The sequence below is a fragment of the Heterodontus francisci genome, chromosome 11 (assembly GCF_036365525.1).
Source record: "Heterodontus francisci isolate sHetFra1 chromosome 11, sHetFra1.hap1, whole genome shotgun sequence".
Classification (NCBI taxonomy): domain Eukaryota; kingdom Metazoa; phylum Chordata; class Chondrichthyes; order Heterodontiformes; family Heterodontidae; genus Heterodontus; species Heterodontus francisci.
In genome coordinates, this window is record NC_090381.1 from 51,133,848 (window position 1) to 51,158,863 (window position 25,016).

At 42.2% G+C, this 25,016-nt stretch overlaps 1 protein-coding gene across 1 annotated transcript in view; it reads right to left on the bottom strand.

The window, feature by feature from the left end:
- The window catches only part of prss59 (serine protease 59, putative), an 89,457-nt gene that overhangs the window by 26,044 nt on the left and 38,397 nt on the right, over positions 1 to 25,016 (bottom strand). The window contains exons 6-7 of the mRNA XM_068041647.1: positions 20,668 to 20,803; positions 423 to 537 (exon numbers count right to left, since the gene is read on the bottom strand). Of these exons, the coding sequence (XP_067897748.1) occupies positions 423 to 537; positions 20,668 to 20,803 (251 nt within the window). The remainder of the gene's footprint in view (positions 1 to 422; positions 538 to 20,667; positions 20,804 to 25,016) is intronic.

Genomic DNA, 25,016 nt, shown 5'->3' on the forward strand with positions numbered 1-25,016 from the left:
CAAATATTTAGGACTTTTGGAAGAGGCAATTCAAAAGGAGCAGCTTGGGTGTACCATAGAGATCTTGGTATATTTAAAGGTAACATTTAAATAGTACAGTGAATTGCACTTTGAACAATAACTATAAGTAAGTTAGGAGGCTTATGATGGTGAGGCAACAGCTTATTACATAATAGATGGCAATATTTGAATGAAACCACTAAGTTTCAAAAGAAAAAAAAGCAGATTTTGGTAAATTCTAGAAGAAACATAAAATGTACTTGGAACCGTTAGTGATATACAGTGCAGCTAGTTTTGGTGCAAGGCAAAGCTTGGTCTTCTGGCCCGATACACAGACTATCATTTACATTTCAGAAAATCCTGCACTCCTTATGTATACAAACTAATTCAAATAAATACCCGATGTTTGTTGTAGCACTTACCTCAAAAGCTCTGTTGTCCTTATTATATTGGACCACATCCATGAAATTCCCAGCCAATGTCTCCAATAAATAAGCAGAATCCATTTCGGATTTTATTTTAAGTGTTTCACACAACCTGAAGGTGAATAGTAATGATTTTACTAAAAGTATTTTAAAATTCTAAGAAAGCAAATGGCACAAACTAATATGTCAATTTGTATAAACTTGATCGACTTGATAAATCATTATGTTCCATGCTAAATGTTCTTTGTGCCTTTCTGTTAGATATCTACCAATGTTCATTAAAATATTTTACTGCATTTCATTGAAGATTTTATATACTGGCACAGAGACATTCAATGAAACACACCACCAATACAGAGAGTAATCAATTAGGTTTCTGAGATGCAAGGGGAGACTTTCAAGCCATGGAAGTGCAGAAAAGAGTCAGCAACCTGATCCCCAATGTTAGGAAAATGAGTTATGAGCGAAGACTGGTGAAACATGAGATTTTCTGCCTTGAACAATAGTGGCTGAGAAAAGAACTCAAATGAAAGTGGCTTAGATAAAGCAAAATTTGGCTATTACTTCAAAGAAAATCATGATAGTCGGAGATCAAGGTGCAGATTCAATGAAATAAAAGGCATATTTACAACTGTTGCCAGAAAGTTTTCCTTAACACAGAAAATGATCAATATATGGAATAGACTTCTGATTATGGGAATGCACACAAAGCCCCTGGAATAATTAGGAAACAGCTGTACGTTGAGATTGCATTAGAGGTTCTTTCCGGATGGACGAGCTGGGATGCATGGAAATGCCTTCCACATTTGTATTTTTGTGAACTTCACAATCCACTGAGACAAGCCAGCTTTTCCTTTTAGCTTTTCATAGGATGGATAGTTACAGGAATTAGGGTGGTAACTGCACATTCCAAATATTTTAAGAAAACAGCCCACATCATCTGGAACCAATCCTAGCTCATTTTGAAATATTTTGAGGGGGAGGGGAAAATCGGCAACAAGTCAAAATGTGTGAGAGAAAGACCAACATATATGCAGGAAGGGGACTGTTATTCAAATAAAATTCTGTGCACAAATTCACGTAGCATGAAAAATAAAACAAGTGAGTTAGTAGCACAAATTCAGCTTTAGGCGTATGCTGCAGACATCATTACAGAGACCTGGGGCTACATTTTTGCCCCCATATTGGAGGCAAGCGGGTGCAAAAATTCACCGCTGCTGGCCAGTATGTCAGTTTTCCGGTACCATCTGCCCCCGTGACTATTTTCCTGGAGGCGAGATTGGTGACAGAAGGGCTACCCGGCGACCCGCCTACGTGGTGGGTAGCCAATTAAGGTAAGTTAATTGGCCTTAAATGGTCATTTACGGAGGCCAAAGAATCCCCTCTCAGCATCAGAAACTAGGCAGCCTCCCAGTGGCAAACCAGGGGACCAGCACTCCAGGCAGGATTTGAGGCCCTCCCCACCTACCTGGCTACGGCTGCAGGGGCTCCCCCTTGCGATGGGGGCCTGGCTGCTAAGGTCATTTTTAATTTTCAGTGTTTAAAAGTTGAAGAGAGAGCACCCTCAAGAAGAAGGCGCCCTGTCTCTCTCTTACCTGAACTGTAGGCTGCTACTATTTTGAAATGGAGGTCCTCCTATTGGCTCTCCTGCTTTAAGAGCCTACCCACGTCCTTAATTGGACAGTGAATCTGGCCTCTGGCCACTAATTGGCCGATTTGGAGAAAATCATGGCCGGGTGGCTGTTTCCACACAGTGGGCAGAATTTAATTACCTTTCAGGAGTGAGCTGGGATGTGGGGAGGGCTGTTGATTCAGGAGGGTTGGTGGGGAATGGAGGGCCAGCCACCTTCCCGACTCCACACCGAGTAAGTCCAAGGCGGGAAAGGCCAAGGACAGCCTTCCTGTACAGAGGCTAATTAAGGCCCTTAAGTGGCCAATTACAACCAAGCAGCCTCCCTGTGGGCTGGTTGGAGTCGGTCCCGCTCCATGGGCAATCAGTAGCTCACGAAGTGCCCTCAGTGGCAAGAGCGCACCCCCCCCCCCACACTAACACTCACCTTCTGCTGCCCTCAACAACCCATAGCCCCCACCTCCACCCCTCGCTGGAGCCTACTTGTCTGACCCCGGCAAAAAGAGGCACCACTCCCCATGGGACTGCTGATCTGTCGGCCCTCCGATTAGTCAGTAGCTCTGGGAGGTGTGACCGCCATACCTTTGTACACTGGTGCCAGGCAATTAATTGCCCTGGTGCCATTAAATACAGCTGGAGTACTCCTGAACGGCCAAATCTGGGTGTCCCTTACCTTCCTGGCCCCGCATCAGGACCCCCGTTGCTTTCACAAAATTCTGCCCTGTGCAGATTTGTGACCCATATTTGACCCTGATGTCGGGATCCCAACCCAAAACGCTCCCCAAGGCGTAAAGCTGGGCATGAACAGGAGCTAAATATACCAGGCTATAGGAAGGACAGGGAAACTGGTAAAGAAGGGGAGTAGTAATGTTGATAAAAGACAATTATAGCAGAAGAAAAGATTTTGATAAGGTTGATCAGGCAGTGGAAACACTGTGAGTAGAGCTAAGGAACAGAAAAGGATACAAGATTCTGGTTGGAGTTGTCTACACACCTTCTGATCATAATGATATACTGGAGGATATCTAAATACAGAGATTAGGAAATCATGAAGCAAAAACAATGTGGTTACAATGCGAGATCATAATTTTCACATAGACTGAGAGTGAGCAGCAGAACAGCTCAAGTAGTAAAAGCAATGAATTTCTAGAATATATTCGGGATAGTTTTCTAGAACCATATGGTAAAGATTGGATTAGGCCTAATATCGGATGCGGGAATCTCGATCTCTGGCCCTGTTGGGGCAGGGAGCACGCAAACTTTATGCTACCTGCTCATCTAGATGATTTCAGTGTGCAGCTCAGTGCGGAATGTGCTGCTGACTGGATGCATGCTCAGCAGGGGGTCCAGGTGTGTGCATGGCTAGCAGGATGCACATCTCGCCTGAATCTCTTAAAGTGGAACTTCACATGCAACAGGAGCTGCTGCAGCTGTCTCTGGAAGGCTTGGCTGAAAGGAAAAGCACAGGAAATGGAGCAACAGGCCAGAGAGAGGGCTCCTAGGTTGCAGTGTTGGAGACATTAGTGATGGAGGTGGAAAGGAGGAGAAATGCCATATATCTGCAGGGGGCCAGGAGGTCCTCAAAGGACAGCCTGAAGAAGCAGTATCACTTGATACGACAGTCGCAGCCACAAGTTTGGATACTGGCATTTTGCAAACTTTTGAGAGTAATGTAGAGTCAGGATCAGCATGTTGAGTCACCAGGCATGGGTGGGTTGCAGTCAGTCTGGGGGAAAGGATAGTTTGTGTGCCAGTTCACCGAAGGGTGAGGTTGCAGATAAGGTCAGCTGCAGGTGACTCAGATGAGGACTTCGATGGAGCAGCATACAGGAGAACATTGATGGGCATGCACACAAAGATGCTTGGTGCATTGGTAGGCCTCTTTTCACTGTCAAGGAGATTGGAGGAGTCCAGCTCCAACTTGGCAAAGGGCTTCACACACAGTGGTGGCCAACTCCAAGACGGCAAAGAGAGAAGGGTCTGTGGCATTTAACTCATACTATCAGGTCTGCCCAGCTGCTGATCAGAAGGCACTCAGTTCCAGAACTTAGCTCAAGTAGCATGCTAGAGTCCGCCTTCAGGATGCTTCCCTCTCTCCCGATGACAACGCATATGACCTTTCTAGCCAGCCCCTCAGATGCCTGCTTAGTGCCAGGATAGAAGTCTAGGCTGCCCACACACCTGCAATGGTGATGAAGCCTGTTGATAAATCCTCCTGGGACTCAGAAACCCTGCAACTAGGGCTACCTCAGTCCCAAGAAGCTCATGGTATCACAGCACAATCATGCGTCACTGTTGGGTGAGCAGTTTATGTGTAATATTACATGTTAGATGCATTTTATGTATAATATTACATGTTAGATGCATTTTATTTTATCATGTTTAAACATCCAGCAACTTTCACATCTCAAGATCAGCTTTACTAACTAACCATTCCTCTCAGTGTTTAGTGCACTTGCTTTACATTCATCATAGTCTATATTGAGAATTTATAAAATCAGTTATTTAGTGTCCCTATAACTTGAATATTTCAGTGTTAATTATAGTAAAATAAAAGCAAAATACTGCGGATGCTGGAAATCTGAAATAAAAACAAGAAATGCTGGAACCACTCAGCAGGTCTGGCAGCATCTGTGAAAAGAGAAGCAGAGTTAACGTTTCGGGTCAGTGACCCTACATCGGAACTGACAAATATTAGAAAAGTCACAGGTTATAAGCAAGTGAGGTGGGGGTGGGGCAAGAGCCTATGTGGCCTGGTCCAATCTAGACCTCCTTTGTTATCTCTGAATTCCTGTGTCAACTTTTTTGATTATAAATTCCTATGCCCACATTTACAATGAAACTGCCCATGCAAACTTGTCACACAGTAATTACGTCTTCCCACGATTATACCTCAATTATGCATCACCCACTTCCTCAGCTTGTACTGTAAGAAGGCCCTGTGTTCTAACCAATTCTGCTTCCCAAACTACTGTAGGATTTTCTATTTAACTATAAATACTAATACAAAATCAAAGTAATGTATAAAGATAACAACAAAATGCATGACTTTAAAATGGTATTGAATTACATCTGCACATCTGGGTCTAATTATACCCCAACCTCCAACCTTGCTTCACCTGAAGTCTACAGTTGGTCTTGGCTCCCTCTATGAAACACCACAGAAGAACAACTCTTAAGCTATTATTAAACATCTTGATATGAAAGTGTAGTCACTGTTGTTTTTAGCACAATGCACATAATGCATAATGCCATCATTTCTAGCTAGCCTACTAGTGCTTTGATGAATGATGTGCTGATCAGCAAGTTTACTAATTAAGTTATATGGCCACATACACACTCAATGTCACCACATCTTCCAAAAATCTGAGTAACACTCTGCAGATGAACAAAAGTTGAGCTGCAATAAAAAAGGCAGCTGCAGCAGTCTCGGAGATAAATATCATTACAGTACAAGTCAACTGGACCTTAATTTTTAGTCTTTTTGAGCTGCATTATTATGACTACTACCTCATTATGATAACTAATGTCTCATTATTAGCTGTGATAAATGTCTCCAAAATACTTATAATGAGGATGTAGTGGCATTTCATTTTGTAAAATGATTCAAAGTTTGGAAGTGGTATGATCATAACAACCAAAACTGTGGCAAATTAATGACTTCAGAATTCCAATAGCCACAAACTCAACTCCTAATCGCTGTTTGAGGGTTTGTCCATTCTCAGCCTTGTTATTAGATATGGCTTTCCACAGGACGAGAACTGATAGTCGTACTTCAGGGAAATCAGTGAACCAGAATTATACCTGTACATGAGTTTGGAGTCTGTGACCTATTCACTGATCATTTCACTGGAAAGGAATTGTAAACTGACTTTTTTTTTTACAAGAGGAAGGAGAGAAGAGGAAAACTAAAATATAATGGCTGGAATTTTGTGTGGCCCACTGAGGCGGGGTTGGAGGTGGCATGGCACAGAGTATTGTAACAGAGGGGCCGCCAACGGCCTTCCCGCCCAGAGGCCAATTGAGCCCCTTTAGTGGCCTATTAATGGCCAATTAAAGGCCTCTTCCTGCTGCCGCTGGAATCTTACCAGTGTCGGGGGTGCTCTGCCACACAGGGACTTAGCCTTGTACCACGAGGTGCCCTCACTGTGGGCTTGGGGGTGGGGGGGTCCCTCCTTCATGGGTAATTTGTGGCCCAAGGAGGACCCTCACTGGGGAACAACTTTACCTCCCGCGACCCCGCTCCCCCTGGACTTCATGACCACCCCTCGCCGGAGCCTTCCAAACTGGCACCAGTGACCCTGCCTCACCTACCTCTGGTCCGAGTTTCCAGTGCTGGGCCTGGACCTGAGGCCTCTGCAGTATCCTGGTGGCGCCTCCGATACTGCTGAGCTGCCAGCCCTCTGATTGGCCAGCAGCCCTTGGAGGCAGAACCCATCTTTAAAGGGACTGGGATTCTGGCTCGTGAAACTTCGAAGTTAAAAGACCGGAGGATTGCTCCGGTGGATGGGGTTGGCACGATAAGGTCAAGGCGGGCTTTCCCCCGCCTTTTCGGCCCAGCACTAGCACAAAATCCATCTCAATATTTACCCTTACAACTACTTGATTAACTATAACTCAGCAAGTAAGCACAAAAGCACAACAGCTGTTTTCCATTGTATGTACCAGTAAAATCTTTCATGGGCCTTTCCCTTAGAAGGAAGTGGAATTTTAGAGCATTCTAACCGCAGTCCAATAAAATAACTTCCAAGCAACTAATGTTCTAAATTGCGACATTACAAAACAGTAGCAGAGAACCAGATCCATTACAAACTCCAAATAAATCCACTCTTGGTAAGACAGGAAACAAGTTTGCCTCCCACACTAGTAATGACAGGCTTGTTTTCCTAAACTCCAGTTACATTTATACACTCGAGAAAGTGGGATGATGTTGTCAAGTATAAGCAATTGGAATAATGTACTTTGGTTAGCACACCCTAGTTTAATGTTTCCATAACCAATGAAGGATTCAATACAGTTAAATGTCAGAGGCAGAGGTTCCCAAACTGGGGGTCTGCCCATGTATGGTGGGTGATGGGGAGAGGGTCGTGACAAGGATATTGAGGAGGCATGATGAGGACAGGCTGGCAGAAGAGAGCCACCATGAAATATGACATAGCCAGAGGAGAGGCATCAAAAGTCTGAATTTTCTTTGCAGTATTATGTGATATAGGGTTGTTACTGGGCAGAATATGTTAATAGACTATGAGCATCATCACAAGAAGTGATGTAATGTAATCTGTACAGAACCTCATGGAAGAGTTGTAGTGGAAGCCTTAGATGCAAGACATGTGTAAATAAACTCCTGTTACCTTAACCCTCAGACTCATACATATATTCTGTACTAAGTTAGTAGTTATCAGAATATTCTATGGTGGCAACGGTAAACTAAAAAAGATGGAAAAATCTTTGCCCTTACTGGAGAACTTCGAAAAAGTAGCTGAACTGAACCAAGCTGAGGTGTGGCCAAAATGGGGCTGAAGGTCTGCAACGTATCGTACAGCTCGAGCAGAAGCCAGACAAGGAGCAAGTCGGTACGCTATTGTATGCAATGGGGGAGTGTACAGATGACATCCTCATTACTCAAGGCATAGATGAAGAGAAGAATACATATGAAGAAGTTATTAAGGCACTTGAAATTTACTTTAATGTAAAAAAAAATGTCATTGTGGAGCATGCCAAATTTAATAAGTGTACCCAGCAGACAAGGGAGAGCATATCAATAATTTATATAAACTCGTGGAGGACTGCGAGTACAGCAGCTGACAGGAAGAGCTGATTAGAGACAGGATTGTAGTTGGTGTATTAGATGACTCCCTTTCAGATCATCTACAGACAAGGGATGATCTCATGTTAACAAAAGCGATTCAGTTGAGCAAACAAGCAGAGATTAGAAAGTTTAACCGACTTGTTGCTTGAGGGGACAGGGAGAGTCTGATTTCGAGAGTAGCAGACTCCATTAAATGCGTTAAGAAAACGAAAGGGAAAAATGGTGGTAAAAGAAAAGAAAGGCGGGAACAGCATCTAGAGGGAGCAGCAACCAATTGCAGTAGGTGTGGCTGAGTGAGGCACAAAGGAGAAAACTGCCCAGCCAGAGAAGCAGGATATTTTTCACGCAAAAAGAAGGGACACGTTCAGTCAAAGTGTTGCTATAAAAAAACATTATCTATAATTAAAGCGAAATCCCGAAAGAACAAAAAAGTTAATGAAGTACATAGGGCTGAATTTTACGCTGACCCAGCGGGTAGGATGGTCTGCCTAAGGTAAAATCCAGCCCTTGATGTCAAAAGTGTGGAAATACCTTTTTTTAGGGGAAATCCAAGGAACAAGTGAGAGTTCCTGGATGGCAGAAACTCTTGTGGAAGGCAACAAGACTAATTTTAAACTGGACACAAGAACAACAGTTTCGGTACTATCAGAGACAGAACCGTGGCTGAAAAAGAAAACTCTCAAATCAACAGCTAAAAATTAGATGGGCTTGGAGGTATTGAGTTGAAGGTCTTAGGAAAGTTAAAAACAACATTGAGTTATCGGGGAAAAGAAATTCCTGAGACTATATATGTAATTAAAAATCAAAATTGTTTACTCCTAAGTAGGAAGGCTTGCATAGACTTACAACTCATTTATAGAGTGGAAGAGCTCGAATGTAAGGAAGACCAGCCTGGAAATTTTTCAGCCAAATTTCCAAAATTATTTAGAGGATTGGGGAAGTTAAAAACGGCATACCATATTACTCTAAGGAAGGAAATAGAGCCAGTGTGTTTGTTAACACTTAAGAAAGTCCCACATCCACTTCTAGAAAAAGCAAAAAAGAAATTGATTTAATGACAAAAAAAAGAAGTCATTTCACCTGTAACAAAACCTATAGGATGGTGCTCAGGTATGTTTCCAGTTAAGAAACCTAATGGTTCAATTAGAATTTGTGTTGACCTCACACAACTGAATAAGGCAGTGGAAAGAGAAATACATCCAATGTCATCAGTAGATGAGAATTTGGCAAAACTAGGGAGGAGCTCAATTTTCACCATATTGGATGCTAACAGCAGATTTTGGCAATTACCATTCAAAAGATGATTTGGAAGATTCTGTTTTACCAAGTTGCCATTCCGAATTACATCAACACCAGAGATTAGATTAGATTAGATTAGAGATACAGCACTGAAACAGGCCCTTCGGCCCACCGAGTCTGTGCCGAACATCAACCACCCATTTATACTAATCCTACACTAATCCCATATTCCTACCAAACATCCCCACCTGTTCCTATATTTCCCTACTACCTACCTATACTAGTGACAATTTATAATGGCCAATTTACCTATCAACCTGCAAGTCTTTTGGCTTGTGGGAGGAAACCGGAGCACCCGGAGAAAACCCACGCAGACACAGGGAGAACTTGCAAACTCCACACAGGCAGTACCAGGAATCGAACCCGGGTCCCTGGAGCTGTGAGGCTGCGGTGCTAACCACTGCGCCACTGTGTCGAGGATCCTGGAAGGGTTACGTGAGATCATTTGCCATATGGACGACATATTAATCCATGGAGCCAATCAGAAGAAACATGATACAAGAACGAGAGCAGTACTACAGAGATTGGAAGAAGCAGGTCTCACATTGAACAATAAATGTGTTTTTTTTCCGCAACCAACGGTAACGTTTCTTGAACATATAATAGATGGGTCCAGTATTGGAGCAGATTGTGATGGAATTCCCACATGCCAAATGGAAAATATTAATTTTACCATATGGAACATTGCCTGAGGCTTTTTACTGGACATTATTACAAATAACTTTTAAAAAAGCGGAGCAGAACAGCCAAAAATGGCCATGCACAATTTGCATATGAGAAGCCAAAGGCCGACCGGCGACATAGGGAATTACCCAGTCTGGCCAGAACAATAGGGGTGCGCTGTGATTCAATTACTTAGAATGGGTTTTGTCAGTGGTGGTCAAACGCCATCGACACCCTTTGACTTTGAAAGAGCCAAACCTCCCCCTTGCTCCACCCCCACCAAGTGTGTCTGAAGAATTTGAATTTCAAAAAACTTTCCAGAAACTTCTGTTTTCTAACAAAGAGGGGGTCACATGACATACCTACCTGTATAACTCTGAGCTTGTGAATTGTGCCTCAGAAGGGAAAAAGACAGTAACTGAACTCCAAGGAAGAAAACAGAATCTCTCTCTCTCTCCATCTCCAGCAAAGTCGCAGGGGAGCCTCGGCTGCAGCTAAACCTCAAATTTACAGACTCTCATAGGCAACAACTAAGAGAATGGATAAAGTCTCTCTTCGGCCTTCCTAAAGAAAAGCAAGCCTGAATTGTGTGTGGCCCAGCGAGGACTTGAAGACTTTAACTTCAATTAAGGACATTGAAACTCAGTATTTGAATTCCACTTATTACGGATTTACTTCAACCTCCCAACTCTATTTCTTTCCCTCTGTTTCAATTTATGTGTGTGTGCCTCTCGTATGAATGTGCGTGTGGGTCGGCTGTGTATTTTAGTAATTTTAACCGGTTTAGAGTGATAAGATTAATAAACTAACATCTTTCTTGTTTATACTCAAGAAAACCCGTCTGATTGGTTCATTTACAATTATAATTAGAGGAGCAGGAGCAAGTGCTCTCTGAGGGGGTAAGCTCAATCACTGTGTTAAAAGGATAAACCCTGTTGCGGTCAAACCAGACAAGGAGTAAAAGGGAGCCTGAGACCCCTTCCTCACCTGGTCATAACAGAACTTTGGGGGCTCTAGTCCGACACTGTATGCACAGACAGACAAGAAATTGGAAGTGGGAAATCAAATTGATCCCAATCAAAAAAAAGATTTCAATACAGGTTTTCTTGTGGTTTGTTTTGCTAGAATACTAACATGTCTGCATCCGAACCCAATACCTCCCCAAGCCAGGGTGAAGTAACTTGAGATAAGTTAAAGGCACTATCTGTGGAAGAGTTGAGGAATATGGCTGGGCTGTGTGGGATCACTTTCCATGCCAAATCTAGGAAATCTGAACTCCTAAGACTTGTGGCCAACCATTTTTTCCTCGAACCTGAAGAGTTAGAGACAGTGTTGGAGTTGGACTCAGACAGGGTAACGGTAGCAAAATACAATTCGAACAGAGGAAACTCGAATTGGAATTCCAGAGAGAAGAGAAGAAAAAAGAGAGAGAAAGAGAGAGAGAAGAGAAAGAAAAAGAGAGACAGGAGAGAGAAAGAGAAAGAATTTTCCAGAAGGAGCAGGAGGAAAGGGAGCTACAGCGGCTTGAATTAGCTAGGGGGCAACAGAGAAACCCCAATGAAAACCTGGCCAATATGGAGGCTACATGGCCATGTGCTGAGCTTTTTTAAATTCTCCCAATTGATCCCAAAGTTCAATGAGGGAGACGTGGAAACATTTTTTGTAACTTTTGAAAATCTTTCAAGGCAGTTAAAATGGCTGTCTGAGAGCTGGACCCTCCTGCTGCGAAGCAAGCTAACAGGAAAAGCCCATGAGGTTTATTCCCTGTTGCCAAATCAAAGTTCATCAAATTATGAACTGACAAAAATGCTATCCTTGTGGCATATGAGCTAGTACCGGAAGCTGACCACCAGAAATTCCAAGCCCTCAACAAGCAAGCTGATCAAATTTACCTGGAGTTTGAGAGAAGTAAGCAGCTGCCTTTTGACCAGTGGTTGAGGCCTCTTAAAATACAGCATATGTATGAAGACCTCAGAGAGGTGATTATTCTCGAGGAATTTAAAAACTCTCTCCCACTCTCAATAAAGACCCATGTGGAGGAACAAAATGTGTACAGAGCGAGGCAAGCTGCAGTTCTGGCTGATGAGTTTGTTTTCATTTAAAAGTCTGTACCCCAAGGAAAAACCTTTCATAGTGGCCCCTACAACCCCGAAAAGGAAAAAAGGTGGGAAGGTGATAGGAGCCCAAACAGTCCTGGGAGAGAACGAAAAGTGGGACACACAGGGGGCCCTCCTCAATCCAAAAAAGTAGGAGTGAGACCCGGAGACCTGTGTGTCTCCATTATAATAAGACAGGTCACCTTAGAGCTGACTGCTGGAAACTATGGGGAAAGCCCTTAGGGTTAATCAGGGCACACCTGACCAGTGCAGGAGAAGGGACCCTGATGGAAAGCACAGCAGAGCAGGCTGTGACTTTAACTGCGGCAGTAAGGTCCAGTAGTCCTATTGCTGTGAGTGTGGGAAAAGGTACTAGAATCCCTGAAGGCCATCAGGATTTTGTATCCCAAGGGAGTGTCACCCCATACCCCTCGAGTGGGTTAAGTAAGCCCTTGATTATACTCAGGGATACAGGGGCCACCCAATCCCTCCTGTTGGGAAAAGGCCTGACCTTTCCCCCAGAAAGTGCAGTGAATGCCAAGGTGTTAGTGAATAGTATCAGAGGGCGGTATATGTCCATACCTTTATATCGGGTGCACCTGGAGTGTGACCTCGTTTCAGGACCAGTAACAGTGGGGATGGTCCCTAGCTTACCTGTGAACGAGGTTGACCTGCTCCTAGGTAATGATCTGGGGGGATGGGAGAGGGGTGAAGGTGGTAGCTTCCCCAGTAATGATAGAGAGACCGCAGGAGGTCAGAGAGACAGTTCAGTGGCAGGAGACGGTCCCCTGCATTTCCTCTGATTGTGTATTGACTCGGGCCATGGACAAACCAGCTCCACCAGAGGAGACTGAATTGACGCTGCAGATAGACGACCACGCTGTCTGTCTGAAACTTCCTTTGGAAAGTTAGAGGACCCAGGGAATGGATTAAATAAATCTTCCCTAGTTGAGGCTCAGCGAGCTGACCCAGTATTAAGAGAGTTAGCACAGGCTGCTCAAACTGAAACTGAAGCAGAGGGAGTCCCTGATTGCTACTATGTAAAGGATGAGGTGCTGATGAGGAAACAGAGTTCTCCTCATAGACCTGAGAATGAAGAGTGGACATTGGTTCACCAGTTAGTGGTGCTGCCGAGGTACCAGACAGAAATATTAAGAATGGCCCATGAGCTTACAATGGCTGTACATGTCGGTGTACAAAAAACCAAAGCCCGCAAATGACAGCAGTTTGACTGGCCAAAACTCCACATAGATGTAGTGGAGTTCTGTAGGAGTTGCCACATATGCCAGGTTGTGAGGAAGCCCCAACATGCAGTTAAATCTGCACATCTAATTCCTGTACCAGCTTTTGGGAAACCCTGCAGCAGAGGGCTGATGACTTGTGAGGGTCCCTGCCGAGAATAAAAGGGGACAGACAGGCACAGATCTGGCAGAGAGTTAGGGAGGAAGGGGACAGAAAGGGCAAAGGGGACAGGTTAGAGGAGGATTCCCAAATGAAACCCCCTACTGTCCAGTCAGCCAACCCTGAAATGTTGGAAAACATAGACACCACACCCTCCTACATAAATGCAGACAAAAGGCACACCTTACCAGGGCTGCTAACAGCACTTACAGTAACAGGGACAAAGAAAGTCTCCAAATGGACAGAGAAACAGTGAGGGTTATGCCTCACCTATTCAAAGTGCTGCATGAGCATGCAGTGGAATCTGGACAAATACCTGTGAGCAGGAATGTCCCAGAGGATGTGGGGGGATTAACGAAGGGACCCTCTCCACAGTCAGGCGAAAAGAGAAACAAAAATGCCCTAACGTGAGTAACCCTTGTATGACTCACCACAGCACTGAAAGTGAGGTCAGAGTGGAACCACATGATCAGAGCTCCAACCCAGAGCTAATTAAATCCAACAATCTCACTTCAGACTCCAACAAGAACAAAACAGAATGTTAATATCACCAAAGATGTTAGCCCATTAAGACCCAGAGCTGTCCACCATCATAGCTGTGGATGTGTAATCTATGGGATTGGGAGCAGTCCTATTTCACGTGAGAGATGGGAGACGTAGACCTGTATATTTTGCTTCTCGTTTGATAACAGAAACCGAGAGGAGATACACAAATAGAAAAGGATGCTTTGGCAGCAACTTGGGCATGTGAAAAATTTTCAGATTACGTCCTAGGACTTCAATTCAAAATTGAAACAGATCAGAAAACCACTGGTTACTCTATCAAACTCAAAGGAGCTTGCGAAATTGCCTCCAAAAGTACAGAGGTTTAGGTTATGATTGGTGAGATTTGGTGTGAAAACTGAATACATTCCAGGAAACAGTAGATCACAGCAGATGCTTTATCACATATTTCAGTAGCAAGACCACAAGAAGGAGATATATTGCTTCTTGAAGAAATAGAAGTTTTTGCTTTGATGACAAATACTTTACCTGCTACAGCTCAGAAACTGAGTGAGATCAGGAACGCACAGAAAACAGATGAAGTATGTGCAAAAATCAGGGAATATTACTTGAATGGTTGGCCAGAGTATATGCCACATAACCCTGTTCTAAGACAATATCTTGAACAGGGGGGGTCATGATGATTTACTGATCTTCGTTGAGAGATTAGAGAATTGAGATTAGATATCTTGGAGAGATTGCACCAACACCATCTGGGTATTACGAAGTATCGAGCCAGATATTCATTATGGGTGCCCAGTATATCGAAAGAAATTGAAGAGATGATATTGAGATGTATCATGTGTGCTATCAATCGGCAGGAGACGAAAGACCATTAATGTCTTTTTCTTTTCCATCTAGACCATGGGAACATCTAGGAATGGATCTTTTTGAACAGAAGAGTACAATGTTCCTAATAGTTGTCGATTATTATTCAAGGTGGATTGACGTTAAACAACTACAAGGTCAAAGTTCAGAAGCCGTAATCACATCCTTGTGAGAAATTTTTGTTATGCATGGAATTCCAGATATTGTAATATCTGACAATGGACCGCAATTTGCAAATGAATGTTTCCAAGAGTTTACAGAAGTATACAGCTTTGTCCATATCATTAGTTCACCAAGGTATCCTCAGGATAATGGTGAAGTAGAGAGAGATGTGCAGACTGTGAAGACATTGGGAAAAAAAGAATGAAGATCTTCAGCTAGCACTTATAAGTTATCAATCGACACCACTTCAGAATGCTTTAGCCCCATGTGAATTATTAATGGGAAGAAGGTTGAAGACCCAGTTTCCTACACCTACAAGTACATTCAAGTCACAAGTAAGTGCAGAAGGCTTGGAGAAAGTGAGGGAGAGGATAGAGAGTGGTCAAATCTATCAGAAAATTATGACAGATGTCACAGAGCAGGAAACTTGTCAGACATTCAACCTGGGGAATTAGTTTGGGTTAGAGACCAAAATCGGTCTGGAGAAGTGATAGACAAATCATCACATCCACGATCATATATTGTCCAAATTGACCAAGGGATGATAAGAAGAAATAGAAGGTCATTGGTGATGAGACCAAAGAAGCAGCAAATATAAGAGGACCAATCATCTCAAAGGTTTGATGAACCAGTGATGCTGCAATCATCAAAAAAACCCAGAGGAAAAACTGGATGATGAACTTGAGTCATCCAATAGTTCTACTCAAGTACTGCAGTGTTAGAAGGAGGAACTAGAAGACTCAAGATCTCAAACCCCTTCGAAGGAAAAGAAGAATGCGTTATGGCAGACTTGTGAAAACACCACAGTGATTATCAATCTGAAAAGAGAAGTCAGAGACTTTGGGGGGTGGGGGGGGGGGGGGATGTAGTATAATGTAATATAGGTTTGTTACTGGGCAGAATATGTAAATAGACTGTGAGCATCATCACAGGAAGTGATGTAATGTAATCTGTACAGAACCTCATGCAAGAGTTGTAGTGGAAGTCTTAGATGCAAGACATGTGTAAATAAACTCCTGTTACTTTAACCCTCAGACTCATTTATATATTCTGTACGAAGCCAATAGTTATCAGAATATCACATCTTTAGCTTTTAAAGAAACAGAGCAAAATTAAGTTTAAGTTCAAAGAAAAAGTACATTGATGCATCCTCATATAAAATGACCTCAGCACAGCCCTGAAGCAGTTGAACCAATCAGAGCTGCATCTGGTAGATAGTAGTCGGTTGCTGTGCACCAAAATCAGTTCTCACTGGTTCAACTTCTACTTTTTGAAATCAATGGGAATTAAAACATCCCATGCAGTGCTGCGATCGTCCTACATGAGGCTGCATTGGTGTATACTCAACGGAGTGTCAAATGGGCATCTGACCGGAACCCAACCCTTTTCCATTGAGTAGCTTAGGTTAAAATCAGGGCGCCCAATTGTTATGTGGCCAAGCTCTAATATGAACAAGGGAAGGGACTATCCTTCTTTATGTAGCCCTCTCCCTCCCAATCTCTACATATTCGAGGACCCATTTCCTCCTAATCTCTGTACATTTTCTATGACCGATTCCTTCTCGGTTGCTATTTGTAATTTGGCCTGCTCCCTCCCAATCTCTGTGCTGTTTTCTGTGCAGCACTCTTTACTCTTTACTGCACAATCTCACCACATAGAAACGTGAATAGTACAGGAAATGGGGCAGCTGCAGAAACAAAAAGGAGAGAGGAAAAGAAAAGTGGGAATGGGGAGGTTAAAGGAAAGGAAATGGAATAAAACAGAAATTGAATAGAAAAAGAGGAATAATGTACAGGATAAGAGATGGGGTGAAGAGCAGCAAAGGAAGAAACTGTGTGCAAATGAGAAGTAGGAAAGTGTAAAGAAAGTGGAAGGGAGAGAGGAAAGGAGAGGGAGAAACAGGTCCGATAAACAAACTTCTGACTTCATTTGTGGCCTAAAAATGAGGCAAGAGTGAATGAAAAAAAGACAGAGGCAGACACACAAAAGTAATGGAAGAGGAAAATAGAATGTTCCTGTTGAGGATTAGTGGAAATGAAAGAGAGACAAGGACCCTCGTGGGGACCTCATTCGTGAAGGGGAATGAAAGGAGAGACATGCTATTGAGAAACATGGAAAAAGAAGCAGGGTAAGGCAGAGATCTCCTGTTTGTGGGAGAGCAGAGAGAGAAAACCTATTGAGTGGAGTGCAGTTACAGAGGTGGACGGAAGCCCAATTTTTGGATGAGGCACATCACTGGCTGTGCTGGAAGCAGGAGGGCTTGTAACTATTAGAGCTAAGCAGGCCCTGTTATTAAAAAAAATCACCCACCTACCTGCCCTGGGCAACATGCAAAGTTGTAAAGAAAGATGTATGGGATGCATCATAGTTCAGTAACCTCATTATGAAATTCACTCAAGCTTGTGATTTATGACAGAAGGCAAATCCTTCCCTCACTTGGTGCATCTGCTTTCTAAAGTGACTCTAAAACACTTACAGTAGATACATGAATGCTCAGAGAGCAAAGCAGCAGAAAAAACTGGTCTGTCAATACTGATAGAAAACAGCCACAGATATCGGCAGCCATTGAACATATACAGGGCAAGAAAGGAGGCTTATATGGTCCTTGCTATCAGAAGCAAAATCTTTAAAAAGGGACATGGCCACATATTCCGCATTTGAAAATAGGCATTCCTTGATAGGGAAAGGGGAAAAATTTCTGCCCAAATTGTTATCATGTTAAAAACTTTAATGAAGAAACACTGCCCTCAAATGGAGTAACAAAAAAATTCACTTTGAAGAAGCATGAGCAGATATTCGAGTTATGTAGTTATAAGTGTAGTTTGGTTATCAACAGAATCTTGCAGTCATTGGCATTGACAGTCTTCCGGTACATTATCCAAGTGGGCATGTAATTTTAGACATAGAGGGCAGAATTTTCTGAGGCTCATCACCACTGGCAGGGCCTCTCATGCAACAGGCAGCTAATCAGAAACTCTCAGGTGTACAGCAATTCTCAGAAAATTCTACACAGAGTTAGTAGATTAATTGAGTTTTGAAAGTATCATAGCTGAAGCCAATCATGTTCTTACTTGATGTCCATCAGCATATACTTTACCAGAAGTTACAGGATAGCAATCAGGAGAAGGAATTCTGATTCTCGTGTTCAAATCCTCCATGGTCTCATCCCTACCTATTTATGTAACCTCCTCCAGCCCTACAACTCTCCAAGAACTCTGTGTTCCTCCAACTCTGGCCTTTTGCACATCTCCCACTTCCTTTACCCCACCATTAGCAACCATGCCTTCAGCTGTCTAAGCCCTAAGCTCTGAAATCCCTTCCTCAAACCTGTTTGTGTCTCCACTTTTCTTCCTTTAAGAAGATGATTAAAATATACCTCACCTGTCCACTCTTTGGTTCAGTGTCAATTTTGGTCTGAATATGTTCCCATGAAGCACTTTGGGATGTTTTATAGATTAAAGGCATTGTATAAAGGCAAGTTGTTTATTCTTGATTAGGCTTTTTCCCCTCCCCATCTTTGGCCCTCGGGCAGTGACACCAACTGCAGTGCACCAATTGCTATAGTTACAACAGAAGCTGATCATTTGCTTCACATTAGTGAATCCTGGTTTAAAAGTTTTGCAGTTGCACTGGTTTACTTCAGCACAATTTGCCTGAAATCAGTGCAAAAAATAAACAGGGAATCTTGAGTGCAAATTATGTTCCGTGCAACTCACGTTTCAGTGATCTTTTATGCAATTGTAAATAAAGTGTTAGAAGCCAGCCCCACACACAAAACTGACCATACCTATAGGATGAATTAATCACCTCTGCTTACACCTGTTTGCAAGCCTTCAAGAAGGACCTAAAAGTTAAGCTGGCACTTTTGAGCTCAAAAACACTAATAGGCATCTTTTAAAAGCTTTTTGAATGTAATTTTACTTACTGAGGACTAACTACTGTGCCCCAAAATAACCACCAAATAGTTCAGTATATCTTGTAAAAGCCATTTTCAGTGATTTAAAATCAGGTTACTCTCAGGTGATGGATTGACAGTGTGACTAAAGTTATTTATTTTTTCATGATTAACACATTTTCAGCTGTATTAATCAAACTGCATCCAGTTATATTAAGGAATACCTTTTAAAGCAATTTTTTTCCAAAAAATATGTTTTAAAACATGCCCAATTGTGCTGATTTATGACAGATTTTATATTATAATATGCAGATGAGTTTGAGTGGGAACTCAAAGAAAGAACACTTTTCAAAATGGGCACAATTAAATGGTGCCCAGATGGGCAACTGTGCTCAAAGCAGAAACTCTATACCCTTCAGACTGAAATATAGTAGCCAAGGTTTCTCTTTCTGTCCACTTTTAAACTCCAGAAACAGCTTAAAAGAGAAGGATTGTGGATCAGGAAGTGTTAATTTAATAAAACCACCACTCAACTCGCTACTTATATTTGAGCACCAGAATCAGCATCCAAGAAGTAGAAAGCTATCAATCCCACCTTGATTTTGGAACAGTTGACCAGAGACAGCATCTGAACTGGTCTTATCCATCCTGGAGACCTGCCACTGTGTAGTCCCATGTATTAGGTAAATGGAGAATATCTTCTCTCAAGGAGAAGTCATCTCAATGGCTTCCCCCTAATACCCTCCCCCAACCTCCACTGCCACCACCTCCCCCCCACCGCCCACCAACACACACACACACACACACACACACACACACACACACACACACACACACACACACACACACACACACACACACACACTCTCTCTCTCTCTCTCTCTCTCTCTGTATCAGGTGCTGGTGACTTGTTGAGATTTCCAGAATTCTTCATTTAAAAACAAGTCAGTGGATGGAACAATGGCAGGTGTAATTTAATACAAATGTAAAGTACTACACGGAGAAAGGAAAAATGTGCAGCATACCAATTCCAGGAGTAGTGTTGAAATAACTAAGGAGGGTGAAGCTGAAAGAGACCTAGAAGTCATAGAAGAGGCAAAGTTCAGCATGTCCAAACAATGTAGAGCAGCAATCAACAAAGCCAACAGAATTTAAAAACCAAAAAGCTGCAGATGCTGGAAATATGAAACAAAAACAGAAAATTCCAGAAACAGACAACAAATCAAGCAGCATCTGTGGAGGGACTAGATGAGATAAGAGTTCAGGAGTCCATATGAGGAAGAGGTTCAAGCATTAGAGGCATTGTAAAAAGTCACAAGACTGATCCCAGCCTTAGAGGTCTGTTACAGGGAAATATTGGAGAAATTTGGGCTTTTATGCTTTGAAAGTCGACATCTGAGTGGAGTATTCTATAGAGCTATACAAGACAGCAAATAGCATGGAAAAGGTACATTAAGAAAATTGCCTTATGTGAGTAGGACAAGTAATCACCAGTTCAAGCTAGTAAAAGTGAAATTCAGGATTAACATCTGAGAATTTTTATTCACACACTTTGAATGTATTCTCAGATAGATTAGTAAAGGCAAAAACTCCGGAATCATTGAAGAACCAATTGAATGCTGCAAGGAGGGGACTTTAAGGCCATTCTGGATGGATGAACTAAGATGGACTGACTGACCATCCTCATCAGCTGAACTTTTGAAATTGTTGATGTATTGTGATTTAGAATGCAGCTCTGTGCTGTCTTTTGAAAGAGTTATCCTGACAGCAGATTGATGTTACTGTACACAGAACTCCAATATTACCAGCCTCTGAGCTTGTACCATTACAGTGCAACCTGTTTTTAAATAAGTTCAAGTAACTTCATAAAGTGCTTCAAGTTACAATGATAGGTTTTTAGAATCTACAATACTTACTGGAAATCTCGTGTTATCTGCCTATGCTTGCTAGTATTTGCCAAAAGCTCTATTAGAGTGTCAGAGGCATCCTTCACAAGCAGAGGACATGGGGTATCATAACTTTCCAAGGAATAATTAACCATCTCCAAATATTCTGAAAAATATTGAACATTAAGTCCCAAAGTTATTTCTAGTTTTTCTGGTGTCAAGTTAACTGAAATTCAAATGCTGATTGAAATTTAGCAGTAAACGCTAGAAAAAGTGTAAATATATAAAGTTAGGTAACATGACCAATTTAAAATATCTAGTTCCACAAATGAAACAATTAAATGTTGCATGTTTTTCTTAACCAGTCAGCTACAGAGATTCAACTAATAGAGTTTCAGAATAATGATAGCCAAGCATCATCAATGAAGGTCCCAAAAAGTTTCTAATATTGAGCTCTACTTATTAAAATCAGCCACAGAAGTTCATTTAATATTCTATTATACTGTGAACTGTACTTTAGATGGGAATAATCTATTGAAAACAAATAACCAAATATATACTTTAAAAAGTATAGAACCAGATGAATTTTGTGGTAGCAAATGGAATATTTTCCAATTTTTTTGGATCAACCGTTCAAAGTCAGGTGAGATGTGTTCAGTGTTGGAGAGGGTCTTTTGGTAACCTTAATCCCATTTCAGAAGAGCATCATGCCTGTAAAAAGGTTAATTTCTGCTTTTCTATTAGTCATCATTGATCTCTCTCCGTACGTTAGCTATGGAAGTGCCCAGTGATAGGCAGTTTTTGTGCTGCAAACCCATGTCATTGATAATATAGGTTGAAAATGCCTAAAATGCCTTCATTTTAAGAGAAATTTAATTTTACTGTTTTTCCCATATCTAGATACTAGAAATAGTGCAAAGAGGAATATAGCACAAGTAAATATGTGAACTTTACAGAGAGATTTACTCAATGTAAGACAACTGATATTGTTCCATTGAAAGCAATGAGCAGCAGCAGGCTGCCTGACATAAGAGGCAAAATGACAAATTATCACATTTCTGCCTCTGCTCTCAGAGAGTGGAAATGGAAGCCAGCCAACAATAGTAGACCTTGTAAGAATATGCTTTTTGTGCTCATGAAGGTGTAGAGTGCCATTTCTGGAAAATTGAACAATGTCAGCTTCAAGGTGTCGGCTTTGGCTCAGTGATAACACACTCACCTCTGAGTCAAAAGATTCCTGGTTCAAGCCACATTCTAGAGATGCAGATATGCTGGTGGTCTGTGCAGTACTGAGAGAGAGCTGCACTATTGAAGGAGCTGCCTTTGGATGAGATGTTAAACCAAGGCCTTGCCAACTCTTGTCAGGTGGATGTAAAACATCCCATGAAGTTATTTAAATGATTGAGGAGTTTGCCTGTTGGCCTGGCCAATATCTGTCCTTCAAGCAACACCACTAAAAACAGATGATCTGGATGTTTATCTCAATGTTATTTGTGAGACCTTGCTGTGTGCAAATTGGCTGCCCATTTTCCTATATGACAACAGTGACTACACTTCAAAAGTACTGTATTGGCTGGCAAGCACTTTGGAACATCTTTGGTTTGAAAGATGTTAGATGAATTGAGATATTTCGTTCTTTATCCCAAGTCAGGTAAAGCACAGCCTATATCTATAGTGTGTTCCTTCTATCATGTCCTAATAATATGCCTAAACAACATCCACAAAAATCACATCATCTTTGTGGCAGTTTTTCCACTTCAGTATTCTTAAAGGTCTCAATGGGTGAGAAGTCCAAATTGTCTTAAGTTGATGTCAACTTTGTTTTGTGAATGAGACTGTTCCAAGCTCATTGGAAAAATAAATTTTATACGGGACATTGAAAGAGGTGATTTTCATCTCATCAATTTGAGCTGTATTCAAACTTGGTGTCTGGAGGTAATGCATTAACCTTATGTCATACCCAATACTATCTCTAGTGAGCTATATTATAGATAAAGAAGGTATAAAATAGAATCATAGAACGGTTACAGCACAGAAGGAGGTAATTCGGCCCATTATGTCTGTGCCAGCTCTCGAAAGGAGCCACTCACCTAATTCCATGCCCCTGCCTTCTCCCTACAGCCCTGCACATTTTTGCTTTTCAGATAATAATCCAATTCCCTCTTAAATGCCTCGGGTGAACCTGCCTGTAATACACTCTCAGGTAGTGCATTGCAGATCCTAACCACTCGCATTCGTGAAAAAGTTTTTCCTCTTGTCACTGCTGCTTCTTTTGCCAATTACGTTAAATCTATGACCCGGTTCTCCATCTTTCCACCAATGGGAACAGTTTCTCCCTATTTACTCTGTCCAGACTCCTCACGATTTTGAATACCTCTTTTCAAATCTCTTCTCAATCTTCTCCAAGCAAAACAGTCCCAACTTCTCCAATTTATATATGTAACTGAAATTCCTCATCCCTGGAACCATTCTCGTGAATCTTTTCTGCATCCTCTCTAATGTCTTCACATCCTTTCTAAAGTGTGGTGCCCAGAACTGAATACAATACTCCAGTTGATTAAATAAATGAGAATAATCTTGTACTTAGCAGGATCATTTAAATTCAAATAATAATCAAAAATAAATTGTAATACTGTATAATGTCAATATTTTTGAATATATTTTGAATATTTTCAAATAAACATAATGACACTTGCCAATGCAGGGGTGCAAATAATAAAGCTACATTCATAATGCTCATACTGAGCTGAGACCAGCAGCTTCAGTATGGGTTCCAGCTAAGTCATATTCCATTTACGCTACCTGGCTGAAATCCAGTTTCCTGTGCAGGAGAGAGATCTAGGCATGCATGTTTGTATGTTTGGACACAAAAGCATCAGATAACAAGGACTTCAACTCATTTTAAAAGTGTATTTTATAATAACCAGTAAAATCAGCAATTGCAAATCCACTCGGTTTCCTTTATGTCTCCTTCTCTACTTCCTCCCCCAAAAGAACTTTCTGAAGTTTGTCTTATACACCCAATTTCCTCCTCCCCTTCTTGAGGTGCGAGGAGCCACACTCCAACTTCTCACAGCTCTGTCAGAAAGACAACCACCCCATCGCACACTATATTGATACTGAGGATAAAGGAGGACCTTCATGACTTCGGGACATCCAAAAGTACTTAACAGCCAATTAAGCCCTTTTGAAGTGCAGTTACTATTGTAATGATAGAAAGGCAGCAGCCAATATATGCACATCCAACTCTCACATACATCAATGGCAAAAGTGGCCAGATCATTTGTTTTAGGTGTTGATTTACAAACATACAAAATTGACAGGCAGGAAAAACTCATCTGAGCCATTAAGCCTGCCTGTGGGATTTTTTTATTCTTTCACAGGATCTGGGCATCGCTGGCCAGGCCAGCATTTATTGTCCACCCTTTATTGCCCTTGAGAAGGTGGTGGTGCACCACCTTCTTGAACCACTGCAGTCCATGTGCTGTAGGTACACTCACTGTGCTGTAAGGAAGGCAGTTACAAGATTTTGACCCAGTGACAGTGAAGGAATGGCGATATATTTCCAAATCAAAATGGTTAGTGGCTTGGAGGGGACCTTGCAGGTGGTGGTGTTCCCATGCATCTGCTGCCCTTGATAGTAGTGGTCATGGGTTTGAAAGGTGCTTTTAAAGGAGCCTTGGTGAGTTGCTGCAGTGCTTCTTGTAGAAAATGCATACCGCTGCCACTGTGCATCGGTGGTGGAGGGAGTGAATGTTGAAGGTGGTGGATGGGGTGCCAATCAAGTGGGCTGCTTTGTCCTGGATGGTGTTGAGCCTCTTGAGTGTTGTTGTAGCTGCACTCATCCAGGCAAGTGTATTCCATCACACTCCTGACTTGTGCCTTGTAGATGGTGGACAGGTTTTGGGGAGTCAGGAGGTGAGCTACTCACCACAGAATTCCCAGCTTCTGACCTGTTTTTGTAGCCACGGTATTTATATGGCTACTCCAGTTCAGTTTTTGGTCAATGGTAACCCCACAGGATGTTGATAGTGGGGGATTCAACGATGGTAATGCCATTGAATGTCAAGGGGAGGTGGTTGGATTCTCTCTTGTTGGAGATGGTCATTGCCTGGCACATGCGTGCCGTGAATGTTACTTGTCACTTATCAGCCCAAGCCTGAATAATGTCCAGGTCTTGCTGCACGGACTGCTTCAGTATCTGAGGAGTCACGAATGGTGCTGAACATTGTGCAATCATCAGCGAACATCCCCGCCACTGACCTTATAATAGAGCAAAGGTCATTGATGAAGCAGCTGAAGATGGTTGACCTAGGACACTACCATGAGGACCTCCTTTCTGAAACTCCTCTGCCCCTGCATCACCCTCTCCTTCCATA